This window comes from Gorilla gorilla, chromosome 1 (genome assembly GCF_029281585.2).
Source record: "Gorilla gorilla gorilla isolate KB3781 chromosome 1, NHGRI_mGorGor1-v2.1_pri, whole genome shotgun sequence".
NCBI lineage: Eukaryota > Metazoa > Chordata > Mammalia > Primates > Hominidae > Gorilla > Gorilla gorilla.
The window spans coordinates 208,613,464-208,634,610 of NC_073224.2; the positions used below are offsets into that span (position 1 = coordinate 208,613,464).

Consider the following 21,147-nt stretch of genomic DNA (forward strand, 5'->3'; position numbering starts at 1 on the left):
CATGGTGGTGCAAACCTGTGATCCCAGCTACTCAAGAGGCTGAGGTGGGAGCACTGCTTGAGCCCAGGAGGCAGAGGTTGGAGTGAGCTGAGATTACGCCACTGCACTCCAGCCTGGGTGACAGAGCAAGACCCCCGTCTCACAAATAAATAAATACATACATACATACATAAATACATAAATAACTTGCAGTATTATTACCTACAGAGGTTAAAAAATATATAAGAACCACAAAACAACCCTAATGAACAATAACTGGAAAACAGCATGGCAAACAGTAAATCTGTGGAATTAAAAAAGGAAACAGCCATTTAAATTAATTACAAAAAATATTTATGATAGACGTTAAGTTAAAAAAGGAAATATAAACAAGCTACTATTTTTTAATCCATTAAATTATAGCAAAGTATTTAGAAAATATTCAATGTGGTGAAAGGATAGTAAAATAAGAACTATTACTAAGGCTAGAATAAACTTTTGGAAGTCACTATCAATGGCTATCAAGAATGATAAAATACTAATAAACTATTACACATTTAATAAAAATAATTTAAAATGAAATAATTGCTGGGCATGGAAGCTCAGGCCTGTAATCCCAGCACTTTGGGAGGACTGCTTGAGCCCAGGTATTCAAGACTAGCCTGGGCAATACAGTGAGACCCCATCTCTAGAAAAATTACAGAAAAATTAATAGGATGTGGTGGTGCATGCTTGTAGTCCTAGATATTCAGGAGGCTGAGGTGGGAGGATGGCTTGAGCCCAGGAAGTCAAGGCTACAGTAAGCTGTGATGGCACCACCGCACTCCAGCCTAGGTGACAGAGCGAGACTTTGTCTCAAAAATAAATCAAATCAAATAATAATTTAATAACATTTAATAAAACACTTACAGCAGACATCCTTTTCCTGTCTGTGCAAAATCCTTTCCTTGGGAGAACCACCTTGCTTATTACATTTTACATATACAAATCAGGATTGTAAACTACAAAAAATTGCCAATGCCAATCTTTACCACCAGATGGCAAGAGTCTGCCAGAGAAAAGCAAAGAAGAGCACTGGTAAACAAGAAACAAAGCCCTGGGAGTATAAACTGAGCACCCAATATAGCAAAGGCTGAAGTCCCAGCAATAGAAGAAAGAGACAAGGGGCAGAAACGTAACTGAGAAACATAACTGAGAGTTATCCTGGAAGCCCCTGACAAGATTGGCCAAAATGTTTCCCAATTAAGTTTCTGCCCCTTGCAACCAAGAGTTCTAATACTTTATTTGACCCCTAATTGCTTCTGGGAACCTGTCCTAAGAAAATAACTTTATACATAGGAAAAACTATATGCTTCAGGAAAAGTGATCTACATCAAAATATTCAATGTATTTTTAAGACAGGAAAATTTAGAAACAACAAAGGGTAACAATTAGGTCAATTATGGTATAGTCGCTTGATGGTCCATTCAAAAGATTTTTAAACAAGTCAATAATTCCTTCTTTAGTAAATAGTTATTGAGTGCCTATTATGTATCAAGTACTGTAGGTATCTAGCATTTTCCCATACTAAATAACAAAAGCATAATGCAAAATTATACAGTATGATTACAAATGCTTTAAAAACATTTTAAAAATTAGAAAGAAATGACTTGAAATGCCAACAGTGGTTATAGTATTACAAGTTAACCTTTTCATTTATTTTCGATAATAAATAATAATAGAGGATTACTTCGATTCTGGAGAAAATGAACATAAATAATTACTCTTAATGAATAAAAATCAGTCATCCTGTCTAAAATAACTGCCCTCCCTAAAGTTGCTTGGGAAATTTATCCACCTCTATTCTCATTCTCCCACTCTCTCTTTCACACACCCACACACACCCACACACACACACACACACACAGAGAGAGAGAGAGAGATGCACATGGATGCCTGCACGTGCCTGAAACTCAAAGTACCTGCCCTTTCTGTTTAGAGCTCCTACTGGGAGCCACTACTTTCTCTATGCATCATCACTACATCCCTCATACCTACATAAGCTGATTCCGGAGGTTGATAGCCTACCTATCTAAACAACTCTGGGGCCTCTAAAATGTTTTATATACATTATGTTTTTAATTTTAGATCAACACATAATCTCCAAATTTGGTGAAATTCATGCAAATGGGGTTTTATTTTTTTCCCCTATGATGTAATGAGCCAACTAGCCTAATTTTAAAGTTTGAAGAGGAAATTCAGATCCCATAAAGGGGAAACCCTTCATCTTGACTTGTTTTTGGCTGCAACTGTCCTCTACTGGTTAAAATTCATCTCTTTCCTCTATTGCTAATGAAAGTTATGAAGGAAATTAATGTTGTTGAACCTAATATACTTGAGGGAACACTATTCTTCTTCCCTAAAACAGAAAGTCTATTTACTGGAGTACCACATAGAAATAATGGCATCAAAACTTGTCCTTCTCTCACCTGATTCCATATAACCAGTGAAAAAATGACAAAAGATTTCAAATGAACTTTTTTTGTCTTTAAGTAGCTTAAGCAAGTTAATTTGAAATATTTTGCCCTTTTATGCTATAAATGTATTTATTGTATGCTACAACTGAATTTCCATGGGTGTTCAGAGTATATGTAAGAGTTAGTGAGAGTAAACTATATATATACACACACATACACACACACCATATGTATTTTATTTTATTTTTTATTTTTTTGAGATGGAGTCTCACTCTGTCACCCAGGCTGGAGTGCAGTGGCACAATCTCTGCTCACTGCAACCTCCACCTCCTGGGTTCAAGTGATTCTCCTGCCTCAGCCTCCCGAGTAGCTGCGATTACAGGTGCCTGCCACCACGCCCGCCTAATTTTTTGTATTTTTAGTAGAGACAGGGTTTCACTATGTTGGCCAGGCTGATCTTGAACTCCTGATCTCGTGATCCACCCGCCCTGGCCTCCCAAAGTGCTGGGATTACAGGTGTGAGCCACTGCACCCGGCATTTTTTTTATTCTATTTTATTATTTTATTGTACTTATTTTATTTTTGGTACAGGTAGCTCTCTCCTGGATAAACATGACCAGTCTAGAAGTGTTAGCAGTGAAAAACTGGAAACAACTTAAAATGATTATGTGGTACATCTGAATGACAGAATAAAGCCATTAAATGTTTATAGAAAATATTTTTTAATGGGGAAATGTTTAAGGTCCATTATGTGCAAAAAACTACAAATTTTAAATATACAGTATAATCTTAATCTCAACATATTAAATTGTGTACACATATGTGAATATACAGAAATACACCAAAATGTTGGCCAAGCGCGGTGGCTCATGCTTGTGATCCCAGCACCTTCGGAGGCTGAGCCGGGCGGATCACTTGAGGTCAGGAGTTCAAGACCAGCCTGGCCAACATGGTGAAACTCCATCTCTACTAAAAATACAAAAATTAGCCAGGTGTGGTGGCAGGCACCTGTAGTCTCAGCTACTTGGGAGGCTAAGGCAGGAGAATCGCCTGAACCCAGGATCGTGCCACTACACTCCAGCCTGGTGACAAAGCAAGACTCCATCTCAAAAAAAAAAGAAATACACCAAAATGTTAACAGTGCCTATCTCTGTATGGTAGTAATAGCACATAATGATCATTTTCTGTTGTGTGTTTTTCCCTCTATTTTTCTATGATGAGCATGCATTATTTCCAATCATAAAAATTTATATATTCTTATAATTAAATAATATATACACTATGAAATAATGTGAAACTATGTCTCATATGGACATAGACCAAAAGGAAACATAAAAATAGTTATAACAGGGTACAGGATTATTAAAGTTGAGATATTAATGGCTTATTACCAAAAGGCCTTAGCTTATGCAGTGAATTAAACAAAAGACACGGTCTAGCCCTCGCCCTCGATCTTGAATGCAAATGTCAGGTAGGCAGTTGCATATCCAAGTCTGTAGCTCAGGGGAAGGGTATGAACTGTGGATATAAGTGCAGGAGTCTTTAGCATGCAGATGCTTATATACTAAAATACATTAACCAGATTGTCAGTTTAGTGACTGGTTCAGAGAGAGACACACACCAGTTTATTAATTTACAATACAAGATATACTTTCCTTATACCTGGAAAGTTCTCAGTCCTCATCTAGGTAAACTAGCTGCTGCCTTCAGATTAAATACCTGAACAATTACATTAGTGATCAGAAATTGCTTCCATATGGAATCAGAACAAAAGGGAGACAACTATTTTGAGATACTTTTTTTGTCCATGAAGGTTTAGTGTACTATCACTTCCTCATAAAAAAATCCATCTCGGCCGGGCGTGGTGGCTTACGCTTGTAATCCCAGCACTTTGGGAGGCTGAGGCAGGCGGATCAGGAGGTCAAGAGATCGAGAGCATCCTGCCCAACATGGTGAAACCCCATCTCTACTAAAAACACAAAAATTAGTTGGGCATGGTGGCGCACACCTGTAGTCCCAGCTATTCGGGAGGCTAAGGCAGGAGAATTGCCTGAACCCAGGAGGCAGAGGTTGCAGTGACCCGAGATCGAGCCATTGCATTCCAGCCTGGCAACAGAGCGAGACTCCGTCTCAAAGAAAAAAAAAAATCCATCTCTACAGTTCCTATCATTAGATTCATTTCTGCCCTAAATAAGGCAAGATAAACTCTGCCAACTTCAAGCACTCAGCCTGTCTTTTACTATGTTTACCATGTTTTAAGCTGACAACCCCCTGCTTGTTCCCATAATCTCTCCCTCAGTAGAATATTATGATACAGGACGGGCACGGTGGCTCACGCCTGTAATCCCAGCACTTTGGGAGGCTGAGGTGGGCGGATCACTTGAAGTCAGGAGTTCTAGACCAGCCTGACCAACATGGTGAAACCCCATCTCTACTAAAAAAAAAATACAAAAATTAGCCAGGCATGGTGGCACTTGCCTGTAGTCCCAACTACTAGGGAGGCTGAGGCACAAGAATCACTTGAACCGGAGACGGAGGTTGCAGCGAGCTGATAATCGTGCAATTGCACTCCAGCCAGGGCAACAGAGCAAGACTCCGTCTCAAGAGAAAAAAAAAAAAAGAATATTATGATACAATCAACTAGATTTCAGTCTCCTAAATTACAATTTCATTCCAATCCCTTTTCCCTGGAATTACACCCAGATTATCTTGTTTGCATCTTGAGTGCTCCCATCTCTTCAGTCTGTTTTATAGGCAATTACCTGGTTTATTTCTACCTATGGCTGAAACTATACTCTGTATGGGAGGGATTCATGACTAGATTCATTCTCAGAAAGCAGTCTGAATTCTTGGGAGAGACTTCATTGTTAACATGGACACACCACCAAAAGTCAGATGACGTGTATGCAGCAGAGGACACCACATAAAATATTTGAGGCCCCTTCCCTTTGTGCTGAGTACCTCACTATATATACTACATCCATCCATTCATTTAATCCTCTTTGACAAAGGTTCATAGGAAAAAATCATCTAGAAATCATATAAATTATCCAGGATCACAAGGCTGATAAATAACAGAAGTGCAATTCAAATATGAGTTTATCAGGTCTCCTGCATCATACCAATATTTTCCCCATTTTTATTATTAATCTATATTATCCTTACAATTAAAAAAAGGAGAAAGATGAACTTACCTACAAATAGAGGAAAGTACATCTAATTCTGTTCTAGCATATGCTCCAAAATCAAACAGAAACAAACAAAAATGCTTTGCTTGCCACGCCACACCAAAGGGAGCTCTTCAGAGCAATCTGTGCATGGATTTCTGACATCAAGCCATAAATAAATGCCCAAGAGGCATATCAAGTCCATCATCAAGTTCAATAAACCCAACATGACACTTAAACAGAATTAGTCCCATCTGAGTGTCTGCTGGTAAAAACAGGAAAAAAACCAAACCTGACAACTTGGAAAGGGCTAGCTCCTCAATCACCACATGAGAGTAACAGAGTGAGCCCATTATAGTCCCCTTAAAACCGTTACCCCAACTGCGTTAGGTTCAACATTAATTTCTTCCACAACTTCCACTGACAATAAAGGAAAGAAGTGAAAATCTCAAATCATTAGAGGACAGCTGCAGCCAAAAAAATGTCAAAACAAAAGGTCACTGTTACCTTTGGGTAATCTTAACTCCCTCTCCACACTTTAAGTCAATTCATCTCCCTATCAATGGTATATGACAATAATATAAGCACATTCGTGAAAGTGTTTTAACACCCTTTATTCTTGTTGGGATTAAGGATTCACTAAAACATTTACTAAACGCTTAAACTATATTATAGGCAAAAATATATCCAAGCGTTAATGAAACATGGTCCTCCCAGTCAAAAAACTCAAGACCCTAAAATATGCACATCATTCCCATTTCAGGGATAAGGAAATTAAGGCTCAAAGACTAGGCGACTTGCCAAGAAGCCAGTTAATGGTAGAACTGAGGCTATAATTCATTCATTCATTCAGTGAGATTTACTGAACACCCACCCACTATACCTCAGGTATTGTACTATGCCCTGACTCATCCAAACAGCCTAACCGTTCCACAATTCCATGGACTAAGTGCAACAACACTCATTTTTATTACACGCCACTCTAATTTGTTTACATCACTAGACTGTAAGCAATCTGAGGGCAGCAAGGGATTATGTTTCTCTTACCTCTGTGTTCCCCCCAAAAAAGCTAATCAGAAAATAGAACTCAATAATTATTTGCTAAACTGAATCCACTGCTAAATATATTTGAGCTTCTATCATAAGCAAGAAACTCTGAAAGTATAATGTTGAAAAATCTGTTCTCAAAATTTCATAGTTTAGTGCTGGACGGCAGAAGACAGTAGGAAAAAAAAAAGAACTTTATAATTGTACAGGGTTGCACTGCCTAATAAGATAGTCACTAGTCATGTAGCTGTTTTAAGTTTCAATTTCAATTAGTTGAAATAAATAAAATGAAAAAGTCATGTATCAGCATAGATGTAGTATAATACAAAAATACATTTGTCCATTTTCCTGTCAAAGAACTTCTAAAACTCCTGGGATTTACTAAGTGATAGGAGTGTATTCTGTTATTCATAGTAAGCCCCTTTTGATTATACCTGAGTTTATGTTAATGAGGTGACAGAGTGGGATCCCTAGATAGCCTCAGGATGGACTAGTCACCAGAAAGACCAAGCGATCAGAGGGCTGGAACTTTTTCTGTTTTGAGACTGGATCTTGCCATATTGCCCAGGCTGGACTCAAACTCCTGGAGGGCTCAACTGATCCCCCTGTCTCAGTCTCCCAAGTAGCTGGAACTACAGGTGCTCACCCCCATGCTGGCTTAGAGGACTGGAATTTTCAATCCCACCCACCAATCTCCTACTTCTAGGAAGAAAGAGGAGGGTTGGGAGCTAGAGACTGAGCTCTATAAAAACTCCCATACATGAGATTTGTAGAGTTTCTGGGTTGGCAAACACATCCTAGTGCTGGGAGGGTGGCATACCAGAGAGCATGAAAGCTCCCCACCACACCTTAGCCGATCCCACTCCACTCCAGCCATACCCTACCGTATGTATCTCTTCAATTATTTGGCTGTTCCTAAGTTGTATCCTTTATAATAAACTGGCAAAGAATAGTACCGAATCCTACACATACTATGTTTTTCCTATACATACACACCTAAGATAAAGTTTAATTTTTATTTATTTATTTATTTATTTATTTTTTTGAGACAGGGTCTTGTTCTGTCACCCAGGCTGGAGTGCAGTGGCATGATCTCGGCTCACTGCAACCTCTGCTTCCCAGGCTCAAACAACCCCCTCAGCCCCCTCAAGTAGCTTGGACTACAGGCACACACCACCATGACCAGTAAATTTTTGTATTTTTGTAGAGATGGGGTTTCACCATGTTACCCAGGCTGGTCTCGAACTCCTGAGCTCAAGCGATCCACCCACCTCGCCTCCCAAAGTGCTAAAATTACATGCGTGAGCCACCATGCCTGGCTATGAAGCTTAATTTATAAATTAAGCACAGAAATAGATTAACAATAATAATATAACAACATACTGTAAGAACAGTTATCACACACTGTTGCTGTAACTTTTGCAGTTAGAAATTCGACAGCAAAACTAGTATGAATTTTTCCTTCTTCACAATTTCATACACAGAAGATTCATTCTTAGGGTAGATCTTAGCAACCACAGGATAGGATTACGTTTTCTTTCCTTAATTTTTTTTTAATCTTTATTTTAGATTCCGGGGGTACATATGTTCAAGTTTGTTATCTGTGTACACTGCATGATGCTGAGGTTTGGGATATTAATCATCCCGTTACAGAAGTACTGAGCATAGTACTCAAAGTTAAATTTTTCAACCATTCTCCCCCTTCCTCAGTCCCCCCTCTAGGGGTCCCTGTTTTTCCCTTATTAAGTCGAGAACTTTTACCTTTTGACTTAAAGGAAGCACTTTATGGCTTCTCTCTGGCATATCAAAATTGCCAGCATCAGTATTACACTTTGGGGCCATTAAGTAAAATAAGGGTTACTTGGAACACAAGCACTGCAATAGCAGTCGATCTGATCACTGAGAAGGCTACTAAGGGACTAATGGGTGGGTAGCGTACACAGTGTGGATGGACCAAGGGATGATTCACGTCCCAGATGGAATGCGGCAAGACAGCACAAGATTTCATCGCACTGCAACTGCAACTTAAAGCTTATGAATTGTTTCTAGAATTTTCCCTTTAATATTTTCAAACCTCAGTTGACCTAGGGTAACTGAAACCGTGGAAAGTAAAGGCACAGATGAGTGGGGACTACTGTAAAGTGTTTTCCTGACTTCAGTAAGCCATTCTGGCAAAGTCTCAAACCTAAGTAGGTGGTCATGGAACCCCTGTTTACAGCTGATTGGTCAGAAGTACAAGTGGCCCAGGACTTGCAGCAGGCATCTGAAATGGGGGAAATTTTGTGGGACTGAGTCCCTTAAATTTGTGAGATCTAACACAAGCTCCAGATAAATAATGTCAGAATTGAACTGAGTCATTGGACACCCAGTTGGTGTCCAGAGAATTGGGGAGTTGGTTGGTGTCAGGAAACAAATCAGAGAACATAAGGAATATTTTCATCATCACAGAAAGTTATATTGGATAATACTATGAGAGGAGAAAGAAAATCTAGCTTAGGTTTGAATAGTAGGAAGGGGTCTTCAACTCAGTGGTGGCTGAAGTATTCTGAGAACATGACATCTGGGAAACCAGCTCAAATTAGAATCTACCTACCTGAGCCAAAGATGTTAAGACCTGATCAGACCAGAGTTATTTTCTAACTCAGTCCTTTCAGGCTGAGACTTAATAATCTTCCCTCTTTATGGGCAGAGAAACTAAGATACACTGTAAGGAAGTCAATTGCTCAAGTTATCCAATAAACCTATGGATCTCAGGATTAAAACTCAGAGTTTCCACCTAATTATTTGGCTCCCTGAGCTTTCCCTCTGAGGCTTGCCTCAGCCCAGCTGTCAGACTGACAGATTCACTTGTAAGCTGTCAGCCACAATCAGAGGCATCACCTGACAGGGTATGGATAAAATGAGTTGAAGATTGACTGCTGGAAGGTCACAGGCCTTTAATCCCACACAGTCCCCAAAGTGTCATATATGCCCAAATTAGAATGGGACTTTCAGGCACTGGCAGCTATGGCAAGTATACTAACAAGAAAACCTGTGCTCAGACAGAAAGAGATGAATGTCCTGTGGGGTGGGGAAGAGTTCGATGTCATTAAATCCCAGACAACATAAAATGAGAAACTTAATTACAGACTGCTGACTGCCAGCTTGAAAACTGCTGGTAAACCATTTCTAAAGCAAAGATGCAATTTGCAGAATAGTAGTCTACAAGGTTAGAGGCATGGATTTATTATCCAAAGATCACCTCTTGGATTTTTTTTTAACAGAAAAAACTTTAAAAAAATTTCCAGAAGTCAAAGTCCCTCTTCCATGTACATCCCTTCCTTAGCAAAACCAACTCCCCAGAAGTGACCATTGTTAATCTGTTGAATATTCCTCCAGCCTTTCTTCTAAACATAGGCAGTAATTTAAACTATATAAAGAAAAAAGATATATAAAGGCATATGCACACTTGCTTTAAAAGGGGAAGAGAGATGTTATACAAAGTCTTCTGCAACATGTTTTTAAATTTTATTATCTTAGACTTCTTTCCATGTCAGTTTTTTTCTTTTTTTTTTTTTTTTTAAGGGACAGGGTCTCACTCTTACCCAGGCTGGGGTGCGGTGGCACAATCATAGCTCACTGCAGCCTCTAACTTCTGGGCACAAGTGATCCTCCTGCCACCACACCCAGCTAACTTTGTTGTAAAGATGGTGTCACAAGATTCTTCAGGTGTCACTTTTCCAGCCAGAAGCTGCTGTGGCCAGCAGCACCTTTGCCCGAGTTTTGCTTGGACCTGCTTGGCTCGTTCTGCCCACTTGGCCTGGCAGGCTGCACTCAGCTTTGCTTGGGGCCACTAGGCCTGTTCCATCCACTTGGTCTAATGGGCTGCGCTTGGCTCATGCTGCCGTCCCAGATCCCACACCTGCCAAGGGCGAGCCAGGCTCGGAGTGGCGAGGGGTGCATGAGTGAGTGAGCATGGGGTCCAGCCACTGTGTGCACAGCCAGGCACACCGGCTGCTGTGGCTGGGCAGGCAGCTCCAGGTGCTGGCACAGGCACCAGCTCCATGTGAGGCTGTGGATGGACCAGGCATACCACAAGCGGCTTCCACTGTGGACTCTGGGGAACATGGTGGTGCCCAGAAGCTTGGAGATGCCAGGAACCGTAAAGCCCCAAAGAGGTGTCACAGCTCTGGTTCAGGGAGCCCTTGGATCTGTTACAGCTCTTTCAGTCCCGCCATTCAACGGGTCCCAAGTTCTTGTCTTGCATCCAGGAAGAATGAGGTACGCAGACAACTGGAGGGTAAGCAAGGCAAAGAGTTGCTTTATTGAGTGATGGTACAGCTCTCAGGAGACCCAAAGTAGGTAGCTCCTTTCCACAGGCAGGTCAACTTGTTGAGTGCAGCTCTTAGCAGAGAGGAGACCCAGAATGGGCAGCTCTTATCTGCAGGCAGGTCATCCCAACATCTGCAGCCCTCGACGGAGAGGAGACCCAGTGTGGGTAACCCATTTCCACAGGCAAGTCCTCCCAGTGTCTGCCCAAGTCTGGCTGAGTCCAGGGTTTTTACAGTCTTCAGAAGTGTGTGCTGACTGGTCCATGGGCAGGCCCAGGAAAAGCACCTTAAGTTCTCACTCTGGGCCACAGACTCCACCTGGAACTGACAGCCTGGCCCCTATGCTTCAGGCCATCCCTGGCTTGAAGGTGGGGCTTCACCGAGACCTGCCCCTTTCCACCCAGGAGTCTGTCTGCCTCTTGTCACCATCAATCATGTTGTCCATGACGCCCAGTTGTTCTGTGCCCAGGGGCACCTGCAGGGCCATGCTGAGCCACCCTCAGCACCCCTTTGGCCTCTCTCCTGTGCTCACTGGCACCCAAAGTCCAGAGGGGGCCAAGGTGGTAGGAAGCTGGCATGTCAGCACCACCCCAAGGCATGCAAACCCAGCCAGGTTGCAATAGTGCCCAGGCTCAGCTTCGACTTTGCTCCAAAATCAGAGCAGGAGCCGGGAGCTGGGAGAGTCCAGGCAGTGGGAGCAGGCACTTCTGAGACTGTGGGGGAAAGGGGTCTTCCCGGACCTCCAAGAGTGCAGGGATGCCTGGGTCTGCAGCCAGGGCTGGGTGGCGGCAGCTGCACCCGTGAGGGTGGGCTCCCACCCCACTAACTCATAAGGGGGCAGGGCTCCTGCCAGCTCCATGGAACATGCAGCCCTGGCCGCAGAGCCCCCACTATGGCTGGCATCTTTGCAGCAGCCACTCTAGACAGGCCTCCATTGCCATCAGTGGGGTCTTGCTATGTTGCCCAGCCTGACCTCGAACTCTTGGCCTCAAGTGATCTTACTACTTCAGCCTCCCAAGTAGCTGGAATTACAGGTGCATGCCACCACTCCTGGCTCATGTCAGTAAACTGACATTTATTGTGTTTCATTGATTCTAAGATGCACTTTCTTTTCCTCTCACTTTAATATCTCTGAAATTGGAGTGCTTCTCATAATCAATGATGTTTTACAACTGTTATCAGTCAGGTAGCAGTGTGATGGAATTGTATGAAAACCTTCCATGGCATCCTTCTGGTAAGATGAGGCATAATTATGTCTTAGAAATACAGTCATTCTTTTAATCATCTGCGTAGTCTACAAAACAGATGCACATAATTTATGTAATTCTCTACTTACACTAAATTCTCCAAAGAATTTCTGGATTAAAGGGTAATAAGCACATTAAAGATGTTAATAGGCATTGCCAAAGTCTGTGAAATTATGCTCCTGATAGAGAGTAAAAGTATCCATTTCTAACACTGGGTATTAACAGCAATCTTTTAAAATACTTGTTAATCTCAAAGATTTTAGGAGTGTTTTAAATCATTTTTTAAAAATATTTGATAACTTTGCTGCCCTATGTGAAAAAAAAATTTTTGAGATAATTGTACATTCATCTGCACTCAAAAGAAATAATACAGAGGTCTAGGCCGGGCTCGGTGGCTCACTCCTGGAATCCCAGCACTTTGGGAGGCCGAGGCAGGCAGATCTTGAGGTCAGGAGATCGAGACCATCCTGGCTAACAGGGTGAAACCCTGTCTCTACTAAAAATACAAAAAATCAGCCAGGCATGGTGGCGGGTGCCTGTAGTCCCAGCTACTTGGGAGGCTGAGACAGGAGAATGGCGTGAACCCAGGAGGCGGAGCTTGCAGTGAGCCGAGATTGTGCCACTGCACTCCAGCCTGGGCAACAGAGCGAGACTCCGTCTCAAAAAAAAAAAAAAAGAAAGAAAGAAAGAATACAGAGGTTTTATGTACACTTTATCCAGTTTTCTCCAATGGTGACATTTTGGAAAACTATAGTACACTAACACAACCAGGATGCTGGCATTGATACTGTGGTATAAGAAATACATATTCGATCTTTGTCCCTAGTTCCTGGCAGAGTTCCTAAAACCCTTGGACTATTCTGAGTGATAGAAGTGTCTTTTGTTATTCATTAAGTCCCTTAATGAGGTGACTACTGTGGGTCCCTAGATAGCTTCAGAAACAGAGAAATCAACGATGTGATTAGATAGGGTTAGAAATTTCAGCCTGGGCTGGGCATGGTGGCTCACGCCTGTAATCCCAGCATTTTGGGAGGCCAAGACGGGCAGGTCACAAGGAAAGGAGTTTGAGACCATCCTGGCCAACATAGTGAAACCCCGTCTCTACCAAAAATACAAAAATTAGCCAGGCATGGTGGTGCACACCTGTAGTCCCAGCTACTCGGGAGGCTGAGGCAGGAGAAACGCTTGAACCCGGAAGGCAGAGGTTGCGGTGAGCTGATATCGCACCACTGCACTCCAGCCTGGGCAACAGAGCTAGATTCCCTCTCAAAAAAAAAAAAGAAATTTCAGCCCTACCCTCTGACTTCCGGGAAGGGGAGAGGGGCTGGAGACTGAGCTCTATCACTGAAGGCCAATAATTTAATCAACCATGTCTATGTAACAGATCCTCCATATAAACCCCTAAGCAATGGAGTTTGGAGAGTTGGTGAACACATCCATGTGCCAAGAGGGTGACACACCCCAACTCCATGGGGACAGAGGCTTTGTACTCGGAACCCTCTGGGTCTCACCCTGTGTACTTCATCTGACTGCTCATTTTTATCATTTAAAATAAACTAATAGTAACTATAGCATTTTTCTGAGTTCTGTGAGTCACTCTAGCAAATTATCAACTTTGGGGGGAAGTGTTGGGAATCCCAAAAATTGTAGGCAAGTGAGACAAAAGTGTAGGTAATCTGAGGATTCAATATTAGGGCTGGCATCTGAAGTGAGGGTAGTCATGTGGGACTGAGCCCTTAAGTATGTGGAATCTGACACTAATTCCCAGGCAGTTAGTGTCAGAATTGAATTGAATTGTTGGGACATCCAGTTGATGTTAGAGAATCAGAGAACTGGAGAATTGGTTGGTGTAGGGAAAAACATCTCAGATAAAATCGACTGGCTCTTGTTCAGATTTCCCGTTTTACCTGTACTCATTTGTGTTTCTGTATGTGTATGTATTTAGTTCCATGTGATTTTACCACATGTGTAGATTCATGTATACACTGCCACAGTTAAGATACAGAACAGGTCCCTCACCACAAGGATCCTTCATATTGCTACTTCCTTCCCCTTCTTAATCCTTGTGAACCATTAAATAATTTGTTCTCCATTTAAATAACTTTGTCATTTCAAGCATGTTACATAAAAATCTTTGCAAATCATATATTTGATATGGGACTAGTATCCAGAATATATGAGAAACACCTAACTCAACAATAAAAACAAAAATAACCCTATTTTTTAAAGGGAAAAGGCAGGTGTGGTGGCTCACACCTTTAATCCCAGCACTCTGGGAGGCTGAGGAGGGCAGATTACTGGAGGACAGGAGTTCAAGACCAGTCTGGCCAACACGGCAAAACCCTGCCTCTACTAAAAATTAGCCGGGTGTGGTGGCACATGCCTGTAATCCCAGCTACTCAGCAAGCTGAGGCATGAAAATCACTTGAACTCAGGAGGCAGAGGTTGCAGTGAGCCAAGATTGCACCATTGCACTCTAGCCTGGGCAATAGAGCAAGATTCGGTCTCAAAAAAAAAAAAGGATTTTGTATTAGTCTGTTCTTACACTGCTAATAAAGACATACAAGACTGGGTAATTTACCAAGGAAAGAGATTTAACTGACTCACAGTTCAGCATGGCTGGGGAAGCCTCAAGAAACTTAACAACCATGGGGAAAAGGGAAGCAAACACATCCTTCTTCACAGGGCAGCAGGAAGGAGAATAAGTGCCCAGCGAATGATGGTTTTATAAGGGAAGGCTTGTGTTACTATGATGAGAACAGGATGGGGCAAACCACCCCCATGATTCAATTATCTCCACGTGGTCCCTACCACAACACATGGGGATTATGAGAACTACAATTCAAGATGAGATTTGGGTGAGGACACAGCCAAAATATATCAGATTTGAATAGACATTTCCCCAAAAAAGATATACAAATGGCCAATAATACCAAGAAAAGAGACTTAACATCATTAGCTATTAGGGAAATTCAAACCACAATGAGATGTCCGTGCACATCCATTAGGATGGCCATACCCAGAAAGATAATAACAAGTGTTAACAAAGATGTAAAGAAAATAGAACCCTCATACATTGCTGGTAGGAATGTAAAATGGCGTGGTCACTTTGGAAAAACAGTTTGGCAGTTTCTCAAAAAGTTGAACATAGAGTTACCATATGACCCAGTATTTCCACTCATAGGTATATACCCAATGAAAGCAAATATCCACACAAAAAGTTGTACACAAATATTTATAGCAACATTATTCATAATACTAAAGAAGTGGAAACAACCCAAATATCCATCAACTGATGGAATTGCAATAAATTTGTAATGGCAATAAAAAAGAATTAAGTACATATTATAAAACAGATGAACCTTGAAAACGTGCTAAGTGAAAGAAGTCAGTCACAAAAGACTATATACTGCATTATTCCATTTACAAGAAATGTACAAAATAAGCAAATATACAGAGACAAAGTAGAATAATGATTGCCTAAAGCTAGGGGCATAGAGAGAATCTGGAGTGATGGCTAATAGGTACAGGGTTTCTTTTTGGGGTGACAACAATGTTCTCAAAGTAGATCGTGGTGATGGTCACAAAACTCTGAATATACCAAAGAAACCACTGAATTGTACACTTTAAGCAGGTGAAATGTGTGGTATGTGAATCATATCTCAAGTAAAACATAAGAATGTTATATAAATGGAATCATAAAGTGTATAACCTTTTGAGATTAGCTTTTTTCACTCAGTATAATTTCTGGAGAGGGATGATCCAGGTTGTTGCATGTATGAATATTTTATTCTCATTCCTTTGTATTGTTGAGTAATATCCCATTATATGAATCTACCAGTCTAAGTTACTTTTTAGTCATATGGAGAATGAGTATCTTTTACTATAGTACCAAATAATATTTTTTTATCCTGTGAGTTGTTTTTTCATATCCTTGGCACCTTTTCATAATACCCCCTTTGTATTAGCTCTTTATCATATGTACTACAAATTCTTTTTCCCAACTTAACTCTGATTACAATGATTTTTGCAGTTAAGTTTTTAATTTTTATGTAGTGAAATATTCTTCTAGATTTTCTTCTAGTACTCTTATGGTTGCCTTTTTTTAAAATGTTAAAATCTTTAATTAAACCTTATTTTAGCATAAGAAGTTAGCAAGTTGAATCTTTGGATCCACCAGCAGTGTGATATAGTAGAAAGATCCAGGGGCTAGGAATCAGAAGGATTGGGTTCTAGTCTTGGCTATGCCACTACCTAGCCAAATCACTCTGGACAGACAACCAGTCTGTGGAACCTGCCTTTTCGGCTTAACATAGTTTTGGTAAATAAATAAGATTATAGACTTATAACAGGATTCTCAAAAAAATGTTCAACAGATGCCTCTTTATGAAAAAAACTTAAAACATTATATATATTATATATGTTTGTATCACTTGCAATACTATTCCCATTTCATGCGCTATCTACTAGAAAACTCACACTGTCAGCCTCAGACAGAGGTAGCTTGCCCTCCTGCAAATCCTGTGTCTAAAGAAGTCAAGTGATTTGCCTAGGGTCACAGGTGAAGTCTAAGGAGGAGCTGGTTTCAGAAGTAAACCCAATTAGCTATACCCCAGTCTTCCCCCTGAGTCAGAGACCACAATTCTCTGCCCGCTAAAAATGAACTGTCATCTTGTATTCATATCTATACATTAAAAAGAAAACAAACGAATGAAAAACTACTGTCTGAAAAATGTACTGCCTATAATTAGGAGGTGGTGGGGTGTTAGCAGAGAGTAGAATCAGAGGGCTGAATTTCAAGTTATAAACTCCTACCTTGCTTCCGACAGCCTGGGATTTTGATAAAGGCCCCATAGTCTGTCACCATAGCAACCTATAAAGATGGGGGAAAAAAAACAATGTCACATACATGAGAATCTTTCTTCTGTAGCATTTAACCTAGTCTCCCCAAATTTGTACTTCATATTGACTGCCTCTGTATGCTACAAAACTGCCTAAAAATGATGCTCTGTCAAACATTCTTTCTGGGTTTTTTTGAAATTTAGACTGACAGGTATGTGTGTACACATTAAAAACACTGGGAGATTAGAGTGTTATCACACGGTGTGATGATACTGAGGAATACCCAAATCCTATACCTAGTAAAATCACCAACAGAGTTTCATGAACAAAGGGAACATAATGATATTACCAGAGGAGTTTCATGAACAAAAGGAACAAAAAGCAAAAAACCAGGTAATAAAGTTACACTTTATATTAGCTAGGATTGAGGCCTCCAAACCCAATACAGAGAACTTTAATAAATTTGGGATGGATCATGCAGGGCATTCCTCCCCTCATACCTGAACTTCAAATCAAACCAGAGCATACAGCCTGTTACATTTAACTCCAAGTCTGAGTCTTGGGTTTCATCAAGACAACTAGATAAAAAGCCAATACATGCACATCTGACAGAACCTGAAAAGATCTAATCAGAGAGAAAGAGTTGTCCCCTCAGTCTTCTGCAGAGTTGTCTAAGATGAAGTTAGAGGCTTGATGGGTCTATGTAATAGGCAACCAATAAATGTTAGTGATGAAAGGCCCAGAACCCTTGCCAGATAAATCATTAACCTAGGCTCTAGCTCTCTCTTCCCCCTGTAGCCTACCCCATCCCCCAACCTGTGGATCGAGGGGAATGTTGTCACTATATACTGAATTTAACACTAAATGATTATTTGTAAAATATTCAATATAATCTTACATACATAAACTTTATTCTTTTCAGTGTCTTCAATTAGCTGCTTCATCTTGAGCACTGTTTCAGCTTCACCATAACTAAAACAAGGGGAGTAAATAAAACAATCCTGACTGCACTGCTATTTACTAATATATACTGAATACTCACTATATGCAAAATAATATTCAAAATGCTTTGCATAATCCTTATGTCACTGTATGGAGTTGGTACTATTATTCCCATCCAATAGATGACAAAAAGATGCATGAAGAGATTAAGTAACTTATCGGAGGTCCAAAGCTAAATAAGTAGCAGAGCTGAGATTTGAATCCGGAGTCTTAATTACACTAGAGCTGCTCATAGGTCCCCTCTAACTATAAAATTCTAATGGCCAAAAGCAATGTGGTATCTGATATCCTATCTATTCCTAGCAACAATCCTAGAAAGCATATACAGTAGATCCTTATGTTGCAAATGAAGTGGAATAGTATAGGTGTATCTGGGTGCTGTGCCACGTGCCTGTAGTCCTAGCTACTCCAGAGGCTGAGGCTGGAGGGTGGCCTGAGGCCAGGAGTTGAATCCAGCCTGGATAACATAGCAAGACCCCATCTCTAAAAAAGCTTTAAAAAAAAAAAAAAAAAACAGTATAGGTATAGAAAGTGAACATGCTTTGGAGTGAAAGATGTGGCTTCTAATCCTAGCTCTGCCATTTCCCACCTGTAGGATCTTGCACACAACTTGCCTTTCAGGGCCTAAGTTCCCATTTGTTCTCACTTTGCTGCTGCAGATAACAAATGATGTACATAAAGTGACTGACATAGGTATGTGGCACATAATGGACATTCAACAAAGTGTAACTTTTCAATAATTTACAGTCTAAGACACTGAAGCACAAAAAGATTAGTGACTGGTAGGAAGGCACACAACTACTTGAGAGTTAGGGAGGCCAGGCACGGAGGCTCATGCCTGTAATCCTAGCACTTTGAAAGGGCGAGGCAGGTGGATCACCTGAGGTCAGGAGTTCGAGACCAGCCTGGCCAACATGGTGAAACCCCATCTCTAATAAAAATACAAAAATTAGCTGGGTCTGGTGGTGGGCGTCTGCAATCCCAGCTACTCGGGAGGCTGAGACAGAAAAATCACTTGAACCTGGGAAGCAGAGGTTGCAGTGAGCCAAGATGGCGCCATTGTACTCCAGCCTGGGCAACAAGAACGATACTTCGTCTCAAAAAAAAAAAAAAAGAAAAAAAGTTAGGGATAGAACCTCAGTCCCTTGACTCCCTAGTCCAGTGCCTTATACTTAACCAAATATCATCATTACTCACTTCAATGTTAGGATGGAAATAGATAAAAACTTTCATTCTCATTTTTTAATGGAGACATCGGACGGAGCACATGAATTAACTCTCCAAGACAAAACATGAAGAATGGGTTATGAACCAAAAGTTCTAAACTCATGTTTTATACTAATGAACATGTTATGCTGGGTTAGGAACCAGAGAGTCCCAAAGAAACAGTACAATCACACAGATGCTTAAAATTAAGGCAAGGTAGAGCCAACGAAATGACTTTAGAGATTAGCTGGTCCAGTTCTACCATGTTTCAAATGAGGATCGTAGAGATCAGAGATACAAAGTGCTTACCTGAGTTTACAAAGCAATTTGTTCTTTGTAAAAGAGGGCCACATAATAAAGATAAGTCTCCCAATTTTTAATTGAAATAAAAGCAAATCGCTTCTTTCTGGACCAACTGAAGGCACTTTGGCTTTTGTTCCACAGTTCTAGAAAGAGGGCTGAAAAGTCTCATACTGTGTAACAACATTATTAAAGAGCATAATCATCCAACAAACTTAAAAGTAGCATCTGGGTCAGGCGCAGTGGCTCACACCTATAATCCCAGCACTTTGGGAGGCCGAGGCAGGTGGATCACTTGAGGCCAGGAGTTCGAGACCAGCCTGGCCAACATGGTGAAACCCCATCTCTACTAAAAATACAAAATTTAGCTGGGCATGGCGGCACATGCCTGTAATCCCAGCTACTTGGGTAGCTGAGGCATGAGAATCGTTTGAACACAGGAGGTCACGGTTGCAGTGAGCCAAGATCATGCTACTGCACTCCAGCCTGGGTGACAGAGCAAGATTCTGTCAATAAATAAATAAATAAGTGAATAAATAAATAAATAAATCTGGAAGTTAGAGCCAAATTCACCTCACTGCTATAAATTAAGACAATCTCACTTTTCAATCCTGAAGCTCCAGTGTCACATTATGGTCTTTAGAGGTAATATAATAGACCTTAATTTGGCCTCTCCCAAAAGGAAAGGTTAATATGCTCCAGACTGGATGCACTCAACTGTTTAGGCATTGTTTCAGATTTCTAGCACCAGGTGTTTTCATCACTGTGTCTCCTAGGGTGCAATCACACCTGCCATAGATGATCACGCAGTCTGCCTGGTGTCCCAAGAATAATTAGTCAAATAGCTCAGGGGAAAAAATTCAGTAACTATCTCAACTGAATTCATTAGAGCTTGGGTAAAGTAAATTTCCCATCTTCAGATTATAGGTGGCAAATGGCCTTGAAACTTGTTATCACCATAATGTAAATGAAGAATTTGAGGCTCAGGGGCATAAGTTACTCGTCAAAAGTCACAAAGTTAGATAGTAGCACAGCCAAGTACAACACAGACTTTTTTTTTTACTTCTAGTCCAATGCTATTTCGACCTTACCAACATCAATCTCCCCTCAGCATTTCTTGGGCTATGACAAGCCTAAGCCAAATCCCAAGTATCATTGCTATGCTCGTACCCCCTACCATGTATTAATATAATGCACTCTGCTACCAACATGCTTCTCAGAGGATGACAGGATGAATATTGGCTTCGAAGCTATTTAATTACTAGGTCCCAAATCCCCGCTGAGTTCACCAAGAGAAGAGCTGGGACATGGGCTGAAACACCACCTTCTTCAAGGACAACCAGTCCTGTGAGGCTTGGGCTCCATTTTAAGCACCTATCTACTATGTACAAGATACCATGTCAGGTACTGTGAAATAAAGACAACTTTAAAAAAGGGATGCCCAGTCATTTTAAATAAATTTGAAGTAGTTACCAAGACATATGAGACAATCATGGCCTCTGCTCTACAGTAACTCACGATCCAGTAGTGGAGAGAGACACATACAAGTAATAATAATACAAGACAGACCAGGACAAATGCTGTAACAGAG

At 40.9% G+C, this 21,147-nt stretch overlaps 1 protein-coding gene across 5 annotated transcripts in view; it reads right to left on the reverse strand.

Annotated features, from left to right (window-relative positions):
* The window catches only part of ZCCHC17 (zinc finger CCHC-type containing 17), a 68,014-nt gene that overhangs the window by 28,717 nt on the left and 18,150 nt on the right, over positions 1 to 21,147 (reverse strand). For 4 of the 5 annotated variants that reach the window (XM_019014122.4, XM_019014140.4, XM_055390269.2 and 1 more), the window contains one exon: positions 17,022 to 17,079. In XM_019014122.4, coding sequence (XP_018869667.3) covers positions 17,022 to 17,079 — 58 coding nt within the window. Of the gene's footprint in view, positions 1 to 17,021; positions 17,080 to 17,950; positions 18,021 to 21,147 lie in introns of all 5 variants that reach the window. The other variant, XM_019014145.4, reaches the window with a different exon arrangement.